Source organism: Podarcis vaucheri (genome assembly GCF_965113315.1).
Source record: "Podarcis vaucheri genome assembly, chromosome: 14".
NCBI lineage: Eukaryota > Metazoa > Chordata > Lepidosauria > Squamata > Lacertidae > Podarcis > Podarcis vaucheri.
This window is the reverse complement of record NC_138752.1, coordinates 41,866,744-41,881,331: the sequence shown is the minus strand read 5'-3', so window position 1 is coordinate 41,881,331 and position 14,588 is coordinate 41,866,744. Positions and strand designations below refer to the sequence as shown.

The window sequence follows — 14,588 nt, the reverse complement described above, 5'->3', positions numbered from 1 at the left end:
GAGATAGTGACTGGCCCAATGAGTCGTCCAGCAAGTCTGACAGCTTACTGGGAATTTTTACCTTAGTTTCTCCAGAGGTAGTCCAACAGTCTAGCCCAGGAATGGGGAACCTTTGGGTCCTCAGGTGTCCCTGAACTACAACTCCCATCAGCCCCTAACAGCTAAAATAAGAGAACCCAGTGATGATTGTTTTGTGGAAGAGTGGAAGCCTCTTTTGGATTATTGAAATAAATATTATAGTATGATAAATTCATGATCAGGATTTGAACTACAGTGGTACCTCGGGTTACATACACTTCAGGTTACAGACTCCGCTAACCCAGAAATAGTGTTTCAAGTTAAGAACTTTGCTTCAGGATGAGAACAGAAATCGTGCTCTGGCGGCGCGGCAACAGCAGGAGGCCCCATTAGCTAAAGTGGTGCTTCAGGTTAAGAACAGTTTCAGGTTAAGTACGGACCTCCGGAATGAATTAAGTACTTAACCCGAGGTACCACTGTATGTGGAACAGAAGGAATTAAAGATTATTGTATTGTTATGATATAAGAGAGAGGAGATAAAGTGTAGCATAGGGGAGAAATAATTAAAAAAAACACCATGGAAAACAGAATGGGAAGTCAGTAAAACAAAAGAAAAATTCATTGTGTATTGGAGTGTATATTAAATTTTTGAAATTTAATAAAATATAAATGTATAAAACAACAACTCCCACCAGTCCTGGACATTGACTATACTGCTTGGGGCTGACAGAACATCTGAAGACTCAAAGTTCTCCATAGCTGCTCTAACCACTACACCACATTAGAATGAGACACCACTGTGTGTGCAGCCTTCTCAAACACAGAGACTTTTTGGGGTTCCTGCTCACGACATTCTCTGCTTCTTTTCTAGGTGTTGTTTTCATCCCAGGGACGCCCCAGTTAACTGCCAAAGACATCTCCTACAGGCTCCAGGCTTCCAAAGCCAAATGCATCGTGGTCAGCGACGCCTTGGCCCCCGCAGTGGACTCGGTCCTGTCTGAATGCAAGTTTCTGAAAACCAAGCTTCTTGTGTCCGACATCAGCAGAGATGGCTGGCTGAACTTCAGGGATCTCATCCAGTAAGCATTGCAACAGACATGAATCGATAGCAGTAGAGATATTATTTAGATCGGTGGTCTTCAGCTGGTCCGGATTAATATCCAGGTCTGACTTCCCAAGCTGCAACATGGGATCTGTTTTCACTTTTGATTTATACTTAATAGCAGAGTTGGACCGCCCATCAGACTGGGTGAGGCAGCTGCATCAGGCAGCATCCCCCAAGGGGCGGCGTGCCTTTTCTGCCACCAGTCTCCCTGGCCCCTAGAGGCAGAGAGGAGCTGGCAGCAGAGCTCTCCTCCTGCCAAGTTTGTGAGGCATTGAGCCACTGGGAGAGCAGGGTTCGAATCCCCATTCAGCCATGAAGAGGGTGACCTTGGGCCAGTCACCGTCTCTTAGCATAACCTACCTCACAGGTTGTTGTGAGGATGAAATGGAGAGGAGGAGAACCACATACACCACCTTGAGATCCTTGGAAGATAAAGGTGGTATATAAATTTAATAATAATAATAATAAATAATAATTTGAAAGTAGTACCATAGTTCTTTCAACCTATGGTGTGAATGTGGCCAATGACCCATTGGATTTCTGCCAAGGGTTACCAAATGGGTGCAGGATTCCAGCTGCTATGTTCTGCTCATGATGTGTGTGGCTGCTGTGGAAGGGGAAAGTGTTGCCTGTCAATGCCATGCGATGTGATTGCTTTTTAAGATCAGCGCCTGCCGATCACGACTGCGCAAAGACCAAGAGCGAGGACACAATGGCCATTTACTTTACAAGCGGAACCACGGGAGCTCCCAAAATGGTGGAACATTCCCACTGCTGCCACGGCATTGGATTGATAACTGCCGCCAGGTAAAGCTTAAAAAGTGCTATGGTAGCAAAAGCGGGGAATGGATGAGTCATGGCATTCTGGATTGGGCCTTTCTTTGGGGATCCTCTAACGACAGGTGTGGGGAATAGGATGGGGCTACTGAGCTATATTCTAAGCCCTTCCCCTGGTCAGTAGGGATGGAGGAAGAATACGATTTGGCTTACTTTTGAAGGATCTACATTGGTATCTTCTCAACATTATTAAATGGAGTGTTTTGTAATGCTTAGTGGCAGTTTTCCATTGTCGGGGCTCGCTGCTCTACAGTTCACCACCTGTGTGGACTTTGCACTTTTTAGCCGACTCACTTTCTGCCTCCTTCAGCCTGATTTGCAGCACTTTTGCTGAGTCATTCTGTAACCTGCTTCCCAGAATCCTGACACCCTGAGTCAGCAACTGGTTCCCCATCTTCTGCTCCTTTCCCACATACATAGGCGCTGCATGGATTTGTCTCCTTTGGCTATATTCTGGAATACGTCGGACCCAGGATGGATTAAGACAACCTGGAGTGGTGTTTTCGGTCCGTGGCTCAATGGGTCGTGCGTCTTTGTACATCACCTGCCGCAATTCGAACCCGCCATCGTACTGAACGTAAGCGTGCAGGGCATTGCAGTGCCCTCGATGATGGTTCAGAAACTTCAGTTGACCCTAAATGCAGCAACCGACTTACTGATTGTGGTTCTGCTTGGAGCTTGTACAGTGGTACCTTGACTAAATTCCAGTCTATTATAAATCCGTTTTGGACTAAGTCCAATTGCAACCCGGAAATGAGTTTTCCGGGTTGAGTCATTTTTTATATATAAGTCGGGCCCTGCTGCTGTTTTAGGGGTTGCTTTCCATTGTCTGGTTCCCATTGAGGGTATTTCATTTGTTAATTGAGTCCCTCGCTGCTAATCAGAGGCTTCCTGTTGAGTCTGCCAGCTGTTGAGTCCTGAGCACCCACGGAACACAGTGATATTTGGAGGTTTTGTTTTTGCTATTTTTTGTGTTTTGGTTTGTGTGGCTTTTTCGGGTTTTTGACTGTGACTTCATTTTATGGGACTGACCTGTGACTGTGGCTTGTGACTTCGTTTCTGTGACTTGTTTTTGTGACTGTGTGGAACCCAGTTCAGCTACTGGTTGGTTGTGTGACTGTAGAAATGGATAAAAGCCTCCCATCCAAACAATGACTACCATCATGTTATTTCCCCCCCCCCCCATCATACAGTGGTACCTCAGGTTACATACGCTTCAGGTTACAGACTCCGCTAACCCAGAAATAGTGCTTCAGGTTAAGAACTTTGCTTCAGGATAAGAACCGAAATTGTGCTTCGGCGGCGCGGTGGCAGCAGGAGGCCCCATTAGCTAAAGTGGTGCTTCAGGTTAAGAACAGTTTCAGGTTAAGAACGGACCTCCGGAATGAATTAAGTACTTAACCCGAGGTACCACTGTATTTATTTTATAGTACAGTACATTGATTATTGGGGGACGCGGGGGACGCTGTGGGTAAAACCTCAGTGCCTAGGACTTACCGATCGTATGGTCGGCGGTTCAAATCCCCGCGATGGGGTGAGCTCCTGTCGTTCGGTCCCAGCTCCTGCCCACCTAGCAGTTCAAAAGCACCCCTAAGCGCAAGTAGATAAATAGATAAATAAGCTGCAAGTAGATAAATAGGTACCGCTTTATAGCGGGAAGGTAAACGGCGCTTCCGTGCGCTACGCTGGTGCTGGCTCGCCAGAGCAGCTTCGTCACGCTGGCCACGTGACCCGGAAGTGTCTTCGGACAGCGCTGGCCCCCGACCTCTTAAGCGAGATGAGCACGCAACCCCAGAGTCGGTCACGACTGGCCCGTACGGACAGGGGTACCTTTACCTTTACATTGATTATTGCCTTCATTTTATGGATCAATGGTCTCATTACAGTAAAATTCCTGTTACAGATAGGTAGCTGTGTTGGTCTGCCATAGTCAAAATAAAAAAAATTCTTTCCAGTAGCACCTTAAAGACCAACTAAGTTAGTTCTTGGTATGAGCTTTCGTGTGCATGCACACTTCTTCAGATACACAGTAAAATTCCTGTTAAATTGCTGTTTTAGGGGGTGTTTTTCATTGTCTAGAATGGATCAATCCATTTTCAAATACTTTCTATGGGAAAGCACGCCTTGTTTTAAGTCTGCTTTGTTTTAAGACCGGACTTCCGGAATGGGTTATGGTCTTAAATCAAGGTACCAATGTATATAAATCCTGTTTTAAAACAGCTTAACTGGTTGCACATTTGTCTTCGGGGCCCAATTCAAAGTGCACATGTTGGTGATTGAAGCTTATTGTTCTAAGGAGAGGATCTTTATCTGTTGTGAGAAATCTCGCCCAGGCTACGGGCTCTACCTTGTGTTGACCTCCCTCTAGACACAAGGCTGCATAGGGTACACAACGTGGGACAGCAAAAATCTTAAGAAGGAAAGCTGTCTGCACTCATTCTACCAGCTGGGTAAACCCTGGCAGCCAGACTGGAATTCCGTAGAGCAATCGAGCTATAACTTTGGCGTTGAAGACCTTGAGGGCAGAGGGGATATGCGAATTACCTCTTGTTATAAAGAAATGCATTATGGCCTGCATAGATAAGGTACAGCAACTTGGGCTGTCAGTGGAATTTTTATGATCAATGTCTGCACCATCTACCAAGGCTATAATAAAAACTAGGTTGTGGGACATTGAATGCCAGGAACTAACAGCAGCAGCAGAGAAAACATGTTCCCCTCTTAACTTTCAACTTTCTTGGGCACATGAAATTACCGTATTTTTCGCCCCATAAGACGCACCGGCCCATAAGACGCACCTAGATTTTTTTGGGGGGAAATAAAGGAAAAAAATTTTATTTCCCCCCCAGGTGCGCTGCGCTACACCAGGAGCTTGGGGCGTGCGGAGCTCAGCGCGCCCCAAGCTTCTGCGTGCCGGCAAGGTCTCCGCTAGCGTGGGAGAGCCGGGCGCCTCTCCCAGGGCTAGCGGACCCCTGCACTAATCCAGAAGCTTGGAGCGAGCTGAGGTCAGCGCGCCCCAAGCTTCTGCGTGCCGGCAAGCAGTCCGCTAGCCTTGGGAAAGCCGCGGGGCTCTCCGAGGGTTAGCGGATCGCTGCGCTACACCAGGAGCTTGGGGCGTGCTGAGCTCAGCGCGCCCCAAGCTTCTAGGTGCGCGCAAGCAGTCCGCTGCCGCCCCAAGCCTCGCGCACCCGGCAGGAGGTCCCACCGGGTGCGCGAGGCTTGGGGCGGCAGCGGACTGCTCGCGCGCACCTAGAAGCTTGGGGCGTGCTGAGCTCAGCGCGCCCCAAGCTTCTAGGTGCGCGCAAGCAGTCCGCTGCCGCCCCAAGCCTCGCGCACCCGGCAGGAGGTCCCACCGGGTCCGCGAGGCTTGGGGCGGCAGCGGACTGCTCGCGCGCACCTAGAAGCTTGGGGGGTGCTGAGCTCAGCCCGCCCCAAGCTTCTAGGTGCGTGCAAGCAATCCGCTGCCGCCCCAAGCCTCGCGCACCCGGTGGGACCTCCTGCCGGGTGCGCGAGGCTTGCAGACACTCGCCCGAAGCAGGGGGAGCCCTCCCGAGGGCTCCCCGTGTTTCGGGCGACAGGCTGCCGCCCCAAGCCTCGCGCACCCGGTGGGACCTCCTGCCGGGCGCGCGAGGCTTGCAGGCATTCGCCCCATAAGACGCACCCCGATTTCCCCTTCATTTTTGGAGGGGAAAAAGTGCGTCTTATGGTGCGAAAAATACGGTAACCACAATTATCTTGAATTTTTGCTTAATCCTCAAGAAAGAAGGGCATTTTCGCTGGCCAGGTTTTAATTCAAATCCTTCAAACCTCCTATGGGGAAGGTTCTTGGGACTGGTAGAAGGAGAAAGAATTTGCCCATGTGAAGACCATCAGGTGGAAACTCTTACACATATGGTTCTTAAATGTAAACTATATGCTGTTCTCCACCAGCAGCTCCTAGATCAACTCTGCATCCCCAAATGGAAACCAGAGTTAGAGGTCCTACATTTTCTATTACTGGGGAATAATCAGGAGCTCACCAAGTTAGCAGCTAAATATCTTTATCTGTTTTTTTGTCGTTGAAACACATTGCAGATGTCTGATCTCCCTGGAGACCTAGAGATGTAATGTTAGACTGCTTTGCCTCTTTCATTTGACAAATGTTCTGTGTCACTGGGAAGGCGGTACTTCCGTATTGATTTGCTATGGGTGTTTGTACGTGATGCCAATAAAAGGTTTGATGATCTTGATTGTCTCTATCTAGACTCTTGCCCGATACCCAATCACCACTTTCTGCACAGCTCCTACAGGATTCCGTATGTTGGTGCAGCAGGATCTTGCCAGGTACTTTTCACTGGACTAACTGGAAAAGCAAATGCAAGAGGAAATGCCCTGTGTGAGCTGATGGGTGCCCCCCAGATTGTTGCCCTCGGGAGGGTTTGTGGCCCTCGGACTGATGGGATTCCCCGTCCCCGATCTAGGAAATGCGTGTGAAAATGCATGTGTGTCTAAGAGAGCAGCATCCGTCCAGTATATGGAGAAGGGTCAGAGCTCAGAAGTGGAGCATCTGCTTTGCGTGCAGAAGGCCCCAATCCCCAGCATCTCCAAGTAGGGCTGGGAGACACCCCTGTCTGAAACCCTGGAGAACTGCTGCCAGTCAGTGAAAACAATACTGAGTGAGATGGACCAGTGGGGCAGCTCTGTATAAGGCAGCTCTCTATGTTCATTAACTTCCTGTAGGATAAATAGTGTTTTTTTCCAGATAGTGCTGTGTTTCCATTTTCAGTCATGGAGGTTTTGGGGAGAGTATGGCTGAGTGAGCAGGAACACTTCCCGCTGCAACATTTTGTTGCAGTCATGGGTGTGCATGGGTGGGCAGTTGCTGCCCCTGGATGAATCATAACCCCTAGGTTCCTACCTTTCATTTTTTTTAAAAAAAGAGTAAATGCATAGAACCTGAGACAAAACATACAGGCAACATTCTCTCTCTCTCTCTTTAAAATTAGCCTGTTCCTCGCTTTCAGTTTTACTTTGTCTGCCCGCTACCCCTGCCCTGAAAAATTATTGTAGGCACCCATGGGTGCAAGCCTCACTTGTGGGTTTACTAATTGTCGCCATTTCTTATCTAGCTACAAATTCCCAAGCCTGGAGCATTGTGTAACAGGAGGGGAACCGCTCAATGCAGAGGTGTTGCAGCGATGGAAAACCCACACAGGGGTGGATATCTATGAAGGCTATGGACAAACAGAAACAGTATGTTTATCTTAATTCTGGCATGGCTGTGCACCTGGCAAACTCACCACAATGCAGTTGATAGAACTTTTAAATCAAGGGTGGTGTGGGGAAGGCCTTTTCAGCCCAGCCTTTTCTGAGAAAACTTCCAGGGGCCGCATGCCAGTGGGCTGAATATGAAACACAAAAATTGCCTCTGTATAGGAGGCTGGTTTCCACATACACTTCTGTAGCCCTTTTGCTCCTAGACAAAAAACTCTGTCTATCTATATTTCCTATCTGTCTTTGTTTTGAAGCAGCTGGGGGAGTAAAGGCTTGCATTTGGGAATTCAGGACTCTGCATGACAAAGTGAAAAGCCGTGATGGCTTAAGGGTTTTCATGACGGTACTGACATTTTGGGGGCAATTGGAGACTAGGCAATATTTTCTGCTCAAGCAGAAACTAGTGGAAACTCCCAAATGTTATTTGGCTTTGTTCTCTCTCTCTCTCTCTGCTCTTACAGGTAGCCATCTGTACGAATGTTAAAGGGATGAAAATCAAAGCGGGCTCCATGGGAGTGGCGTCTCCACCGTATGATGTCCAGGTACAAGGATGAATATAAACTTACCAGACTGGTGTCTGTCTGAAGACTGGGCAACCTGTTTATTGAGCACTCCCCTTGACTTCATAGAATCATAGAATCATAGAGTTGGAAGAGACCACAAGGGCCATCGAGTCCAACCCCCTGCCAAGCAGGAAACACCATCAGAGCACTCCTGACATATGGTTGTCAAGCCTCTGCTTAAAGACCTCCAAAGTAGGACACTCCACCCCACTCCTTGGCAGCAAATTCCACTGTCAAACAGCTCTTACTGTCAGGAAGTTCTTCCTAATGTTTAGGTGGAATCTTCTTTCTTTCTTTTTTTTGCAAGTAAATTTTTATTCAGAATTTGTGAAAGAAAAAAAAAGGACAAACAGATACAAAAATAGACATTTTAACATAAATTATTCATCCTATTTTCATGCTATACAAAAAGTAAGCATACAATCATACAAAAAAAAATAATATAAGCATTAGGCTCTACTTAGCCTTTGACTTCCCTTCACCCTTTTGGTAAGTATCAAATAAATCCCGGATTGCGTAATTAGTTTATTAAAGTTTATACTTATTAGCTGATAAAGTTTTTCTAATACCGCCAGTTCCTCCTATATATCCGTTCCAATATATTTCCAAAATTTACTCCAATTTTTTTGAAATTTCTGGTCGTCTTGGTCTCGTATTCTGCCTGTTAGTCTATCTAGCTCGGCATAGTTAATCATTTTGACCTGCCAGTCACTTACGTTAGGTATATTTTCTGTTTTCCAGTTTTGTGCCAGCATAATTCTTGCGGCTGTGGTGGCATAGAGAAATATTTTTTTATCTTCATTTTTTATTTCCTTACCCATAATTCCCAGCAAAAAGGCCTCAGGTCTTTTGGGAAAAGTATATTTAAAAACTTTTTTAAGTTCATTATAAATTGCTTCCCAAAAAACCTTCACCTTGTTGCATTGCCACCACATATGGTAGAGGTCTCCCTCCACTTCACCACATTTCCAGCATGTCTTATTTTCTGATCTATAGATTTTAGCTAATTTTGCCGGCGTAAGATACCATCTATAGAGCATTTTCCAAACATTTTCTCTCAAACTCGTACAGGCCGTAAATTTAATATCTCTATTCCACAATTTCAACCACTTTTCAAACTCGATGTTATAGCCGAAGTCAATTGCCCATTTAATCATTGCCTCTTTGACTTCCTCGTCTTTTGTATGCCATTCCAGTAATATGTCATATAATTTAGACAATGTTTTGTTTTTACCTTCTATTATTTCTATATTGAATTTTGATTTCTTGTCCTCAAAGCCCATTTTTCTTTTATCTTGCTTTAACATATCATTCACCTGATGATATTGTAACCAACCGGTGAACTGATCCTTTATTTCCTCATAAGGTTTAAGTTTAAGCCCTTGTTCTGATTTTCTTACCAAATCTTCGTAAGTAGCTGTCTTCCCTTCCATGTTGGTTTTTTTTATTATTAAGACCTCTACCGGTGAGATCCACCATGGTGTTTTTCTTTCAAGAAGGATCTTATTTCTTTCCCAGACCTGATATATTGGTCCCCTGAAAATATGATTTAAGAAAGCCCTGTGGACTTTCACCTTCTCATACCAGAGATATGCGTGGAATCTTCTTTCTTGTAGTTTGGATCCATTGCTCCGTGTCCGCTTCTCTGGAGCAGCAGAAAGCAACCTTTCTCCCTCCTCTATGGGACATCCTTTTATATATTTGAACATGGCTATCATATCACCCCTTAACCTCCAGGCTAAACATGCCCAGCTCCCTTAGCCGTTCCTCATAAGGCATCGTTTCCAGGCCTTTGACCATTTTGGTTGCCCTCCTCTGGACACGTTCCAGTTTGTCAGTGTCCTCCTTGAACTGTGGTGCCCAGAACTGGACGCAGTACTCCAGGAGAGGTCTGACCAGAGCAGAATACAGTGGCACTATTACTTCCCTTGATCTAGATGCTATACTCCTATTGATGCAGCCCAGAATTGCATTGGCTTTTTTTAGCTGCCGCGTCACACTGTTGGCTCATGTCAAGTTTGTGGTCAACCAAGACTCCTAGATCCTTTTCACATGTACTGCTCTCAAGCCAGGTGTCACCCATCTTGTATTTGTGCCTCTCATTTTTTTTGCCCAAGTGCAATACTTTACATTGCTCCCTGTTAAAGTTCATCTTGTTTGTTTTGGCCCAGTTCTCTAATCTGTCAAGGTCGTTTTGAAGTGTGATCCTGTCCTCTGGGGTGTTAGCCACCCCTCCCAGTTTGGTGTCATCTGCAAATTTGATCATGATGCCCTTGAGTCCATCATCCAAGTCGTTGATAAAGATGTTGAATAAGACTGGGCCCAAGACAGAACCATGTGGCACCCCACTAGTCACTCTTCTCCAGGATGAAGAGGAACCATTGATGAGCACCCTTTGGGTTCGGTCAGTCAGCCAGTTACAAAGATTTGTTTGTACAGAGTTTGCAGGGAGGTTAAATGATGTTTGCTGAGTGTTCATTCTACTTTGTTGTGAGGTGGTTGGGCAACACTGCATCAAGGAAGTCCCACATTTTCCAGTGTATCTTCCAGTCACTTTCCTTACTTCCAAAACTCTGATTTTGGGGGGTGGGAATGGGTTTTAAAATTGTATTCCATAGAACTTAATGGAAATCACTGGGAACGTATTCCCACCATCACTAACCTAAATATTCTAATTCATTTCCCATTTCTTGATATACTGGCCTATAATGGAACCCTGGGAGCAAGCAGAGATCTCTTTCTTAATGGGAGCCATTGAGAACCGAGCCAAACCATAAAGTGTACCATTGTTCGTGGAGATACGTGTGTGACTTTTAAATCAACACTGGTTGGCTGAAACAATATAAGCATTTTTTTTATCTTTTGCTTCTACAGATTGTGGATGATGAAGGCAAAATTCAGCCTCCGGGGGTAGAAGGGGACATTGCTATCAGAATCAAACCAAAACGACCATTTTGCCTTTTCTCACGGTACTTAGTAAGTATTATTTTTAGCATGTCAACAACGTGGTGATAGATAGAACAGCTTCACTTTGCAAACAAGCTGAGGACATCAGTTGGATTTAGCTCCGGGTCTAGATTTTTGCTATGTTACAGGGTCCAGTGGTAGTACAAAATGCAGTGTATTAAGGCTGGATATGGATCTAATTGCATGCTAATCTAAGGTTCAATCCCCAGTGTCTCTAGATAAGGCTGGAAGAGATCTCTGTCTGAAACCTTGGAGAGCATCTGCCAATCAGTGGAGACGATACTAGGCTAGGTGGATCGATAACCTGATCCCATTATAAGGGAGTTTCCTTTGTTCCTGATGCTCACAGACATGTAGTTCCGCAAACTTGGCTGTTGTCAGGGGTGGGTGTTATCAGGCACCTGGCAAGGCCCACATCCCAGCATGGGACCCACTGACAACTCTTTTCGTCCTCCTGGCTCTGCTCCTCCTCTGCCTTGCTGTTGCTGCTTCTTCACCTGCCCTCTCCTGTCTTGACGAGAGCAAGGAGTTTGAGCAGCATCCTTTGCTCATCTTGCCCTCTTCCCTTTGGGTGGTGGTTTGGTTTAGACTCTGGTGGACAGTACAGTACAAGAGATAGCAAAGAGAAGGAAGAGGGAAGACCCGCTCAGGTAGGGCCGAGGAAGGAAGAGCCTCTCGTTCAAGGGCCCACTGAGATCTGGAGTCAGCATTTTTTGTGGCAGTAATCAAACCAAAAGCAAATCACCTTGCTATTTTGTCTTGGGGCACCAATGCCAAAAGGGACAGACCAACAGGCATCGGTGAAAACGTATTGAACGATGTTTGGTTGTTGTCAGGATAACCCTGAGAAAACCGCAGCCACCGAGCGTGGTGATTTTTATGTCACTGGAGACAGAGGGATTAAAGATGAAGAAGGCTATTTCTGGTTTGTCGGAAGATCAGACGATCTGATTAATTCTGCCGGGTAGGTTCAGTTCGGTTGGCTTTCCCCCTTTGACCTGTGCTATTAAGCGACAAAAGGCGCAGGAGTGACCTCCCCTTCCTTCTGTCTCTTAGGTATCGTATCGGCCCATTTGAAGTGGAGAGCGCCTTGATAGAGCACCCAGCTGTGGTGGAATCGGCTGTGGTCAGCAGCCCAGATCCCGTGAGAGGAGAGGTAACAGAGATTCAGGCAGCCAACACATTATGCAACACATGATACTCAGCAGCAGAAAGCCACATGCAGTGCGCTTGCTTGGGGAAAGTGTAATAAATCTTGACACATCGCAGCGGTACAGATGGTGCTGTATTTCAGACACATGCCTGAGCAGGCGAGGTATAAAAATGTTCTTGGTGGGCAAACTCACCTCGGTTCATTTGGCTGCAAAACGAAAAGTGAAAAAAACAGTTGCATCCCCAAAGCCCAGTTTTTGACATTACCAGGATCACAGTGGGATCTAAATATCCCCTGGAGATCCCGCCAATTTCCATGAGTTCCTAAATCCTCTTCTCTCTCTGCTCACTCATCCCTATGGTTAACTCAACATTTAAGGATTAATCTATGTGTGCTTCTAGTTCTTTAAGTGAGGATCTGACTGCTGCTAAAATAGCAACATTCATACTCAAGGGGCTCAGAGAAACCCCCAAGGTTTGCAGGCATACAAAACATTTAGGGGTGAATCCAAAGTGGGGGGAAACCTTTTGAGGACTGAGCATGCTTAGTGGGAAGTAGAATGGAATTCAGGAGCCAGTGTGGTGTAGTGGTTAAGAGCGGTAGTCACGTAATCTGGGAAACCGGGTTCGCGTCTCCGCTCCTCCACATGCAGCTGCTGGGTGACCTTGGGCCAGTCACACTTCTGTGAAGTCTCTCAGCCCCACTCACCTCACAGAGTGTTTGTTGTGGGGGAGGAAGGGAAAGGGGAATGTTAGCCGCTTTGAGACTCCTGAAGGGGAGTGAAAGGCGGGATATCAAATCCAAACTCTTCTTCTTCTTCTTCTTCTTCTACCTTGAAAATGGCATGGTCAGCTGGATCTCTGAACAGGAGCACAGAGCGCTCCACACAGCAGTATTTTATTTTGGCTAATGAGCAATATCCTATCCCAATCACCCAGTCACACTGGTGCCTATTTTTTCTTCTGAGTCGTTAATGCATATATGATTGGCATCCCATAGGTGGTGAAAGCCTTTGTCATCCTGTCTTCTGCCTTTTTATCGCATGATCCAGAAAAATTAAAAAAGGAGCTCCAGGATCACGTGAAAAAGGTGACTGCTCCTTACAAGTATCCTAGAAAGGCAAGTATCTTCCCAGGTCCTAACAGGGAAATTAAAATGGGTTGTAGATTCATTGAAATTGGAGAACATGACTAATTTAGACTCATTAATTTCAGTGTGTCTATTGTGAAGAGGAATTGACTGTTTTTTAAATTGTTTTGCAAACTCTGAGCTGCTGTGGTAATGAATTAGTCCAAGGCTGCAAAAAAACTGAGATGCACTCTCATTTTTTGCCTACCCAGGTTGAGTTTGTCCGGGAGTTGCCCAAGACGGCAGCAGGGAAAATCCGAAGGAACGTATTAAGGAACCAAGAATGGGGAAGAGTGTAGCTTGGGCTGAACATCTGGAAACAAAGAACCTTCCTGCAGTACTGCTGTTTGTCGGCAAAGAGGTTCACTCAAAAAATGTACTCTCCCTTAAGGTTGCTTCTAAAAGTCTCATCTGATTCTCCCCTCACCTGAAATGTTGGACTTGCAGTTTCCCTTCTTTCCAAAGTGGAACCATGATGCGTCAGGAACCCTCAACCATTCTGTCTCCTTTTTTTTTTAATGAGATTGGGGAAGCTGTAGCTCTTCAGGTGATGATCAACTTCCATTGGTTCCAGCCAACAACAAAAATTTTATTATTTGTACTCCACCCGTCTGATTGGGTTGCCCCAGCCACTCAGGGCAGCTTCCAACATCTGTAAAAACATAGTAAGACACCACACATTAAAAGGCTTCCCAATACAGGGCTACCTTCTGCGGTCTTCCAAAGGTTATATCTCCTCATCTCCTTGACATCTGATGGGAGGACATTCCACAGGGTGGGTGCCACTACTGAGAAGGCCATCTGCCTGGTTCCCTGTAGCTTCACTTCTTGCAGTGAGGGAACCACCAGAAGGCCCTTGGAGCTGGATCTCAGTTTCTGGGCCAAACGATGGGAGTGGAGACGCTCTTTCAGGTCAGGGGTGATGGGAGTTGGAGTCCAGCAACATCTGTGGGCCACGATCCCCAAGCCTTGTTGTAGTAGAGACAAACATCCAGTTTTCATTTGATTTCCTTTCTCTACATAACTGATTTGCACAGTTGCGTTGATGAAACATTGCCAAAAACACTGTTGATGTTACCTTGTGTACAATTACATCAAGAGTTTTGATAGGAAGGGCCATAGTTCTGTGGTAGGGGATATGCTTTGCATGCAGGTCACATCCTGTTCCCTTTCTCTCCACTGATGGGTTAGGAACAGGCCCATGTCTAAAACCCCGGGATTGCTGCCAGCCAGTCTAGACCAGTGATAGAGAACCTGTGGTCTTCCAGATGGAGTTTTAGGGCTGATGGGAGCTACCATCCACACTGGCATGGCCCTGTGGTTAGGGGGATGACAGGAGTTGGAGTCCAAAAAATATCTTAGAGGACTGCAGATTCTCCTTCCCTGATATGGACTTTAAGGCAGAAAGTGGGTGAGTTGAGGCCAGGCTCCTATTTTGTGCCAAGTTCCTTATCTACACCAAAGGCCTGACAGATGTTATGGTTTTTATTTGTTGTTGTTACTATACAATATTAGCTAATATAAAATATTTTTTGTTGTCAATATAAAATATGCTACAAATGTT

General features: G+C 46.1%; 1 protein-coding gene across 1 annotated transcript in view; it reads left to right on the top strand.

The window, feature by feature from the left end:
• The window catches only part of LOC309519273 (acyl-coenzyme A synthetase ACSM5, mitochondrial-like), a 21,052-nt gene extending 6,464 nt beyond the window's left edge, over positions 1–14,588 (top strand). The window contains exons 4-14 of the mRNA XM_082200105.1: positions 890–1,097; positions 1,787–1,930; positions 2,381–2,537; positions 6,204–6,283; positions 7,069–7,192; positions 7,675–7,755; positions 10,651–10,752; positions 11,580–11,707; positions 11,800–11,899; positions 12,896–13,015; positions 13,237–14,588. Coding sequence (XP_082056231.1) covers positions 890–1,097; positions 1,787–1,930; positions 2,381–2,537; positions 6,204–6,283; positions 7,069–7,192; positions 7,675–7,755; positions 10,651–10,752; positions 11,580–11,707; positions 11,800–11,899; positions 12,896–13,015; positions 13,237–13,323 — 1,331 coding nt within the window. The 3' untranslated portion in view covers positions 13,324–14,588. The remainder of the gene's footprint in view (positions 1–889; positions 1,098–1,786; positions 1,931–2,380; positions 2,538–6,203; positions 6,284–7,068; positions 7,193–7,674; positions 7,756–10,650; positions 10,753–11,579; positions 11,708–11,799; positions 11,900–12,895; positions 13,016–13,236) is intronic.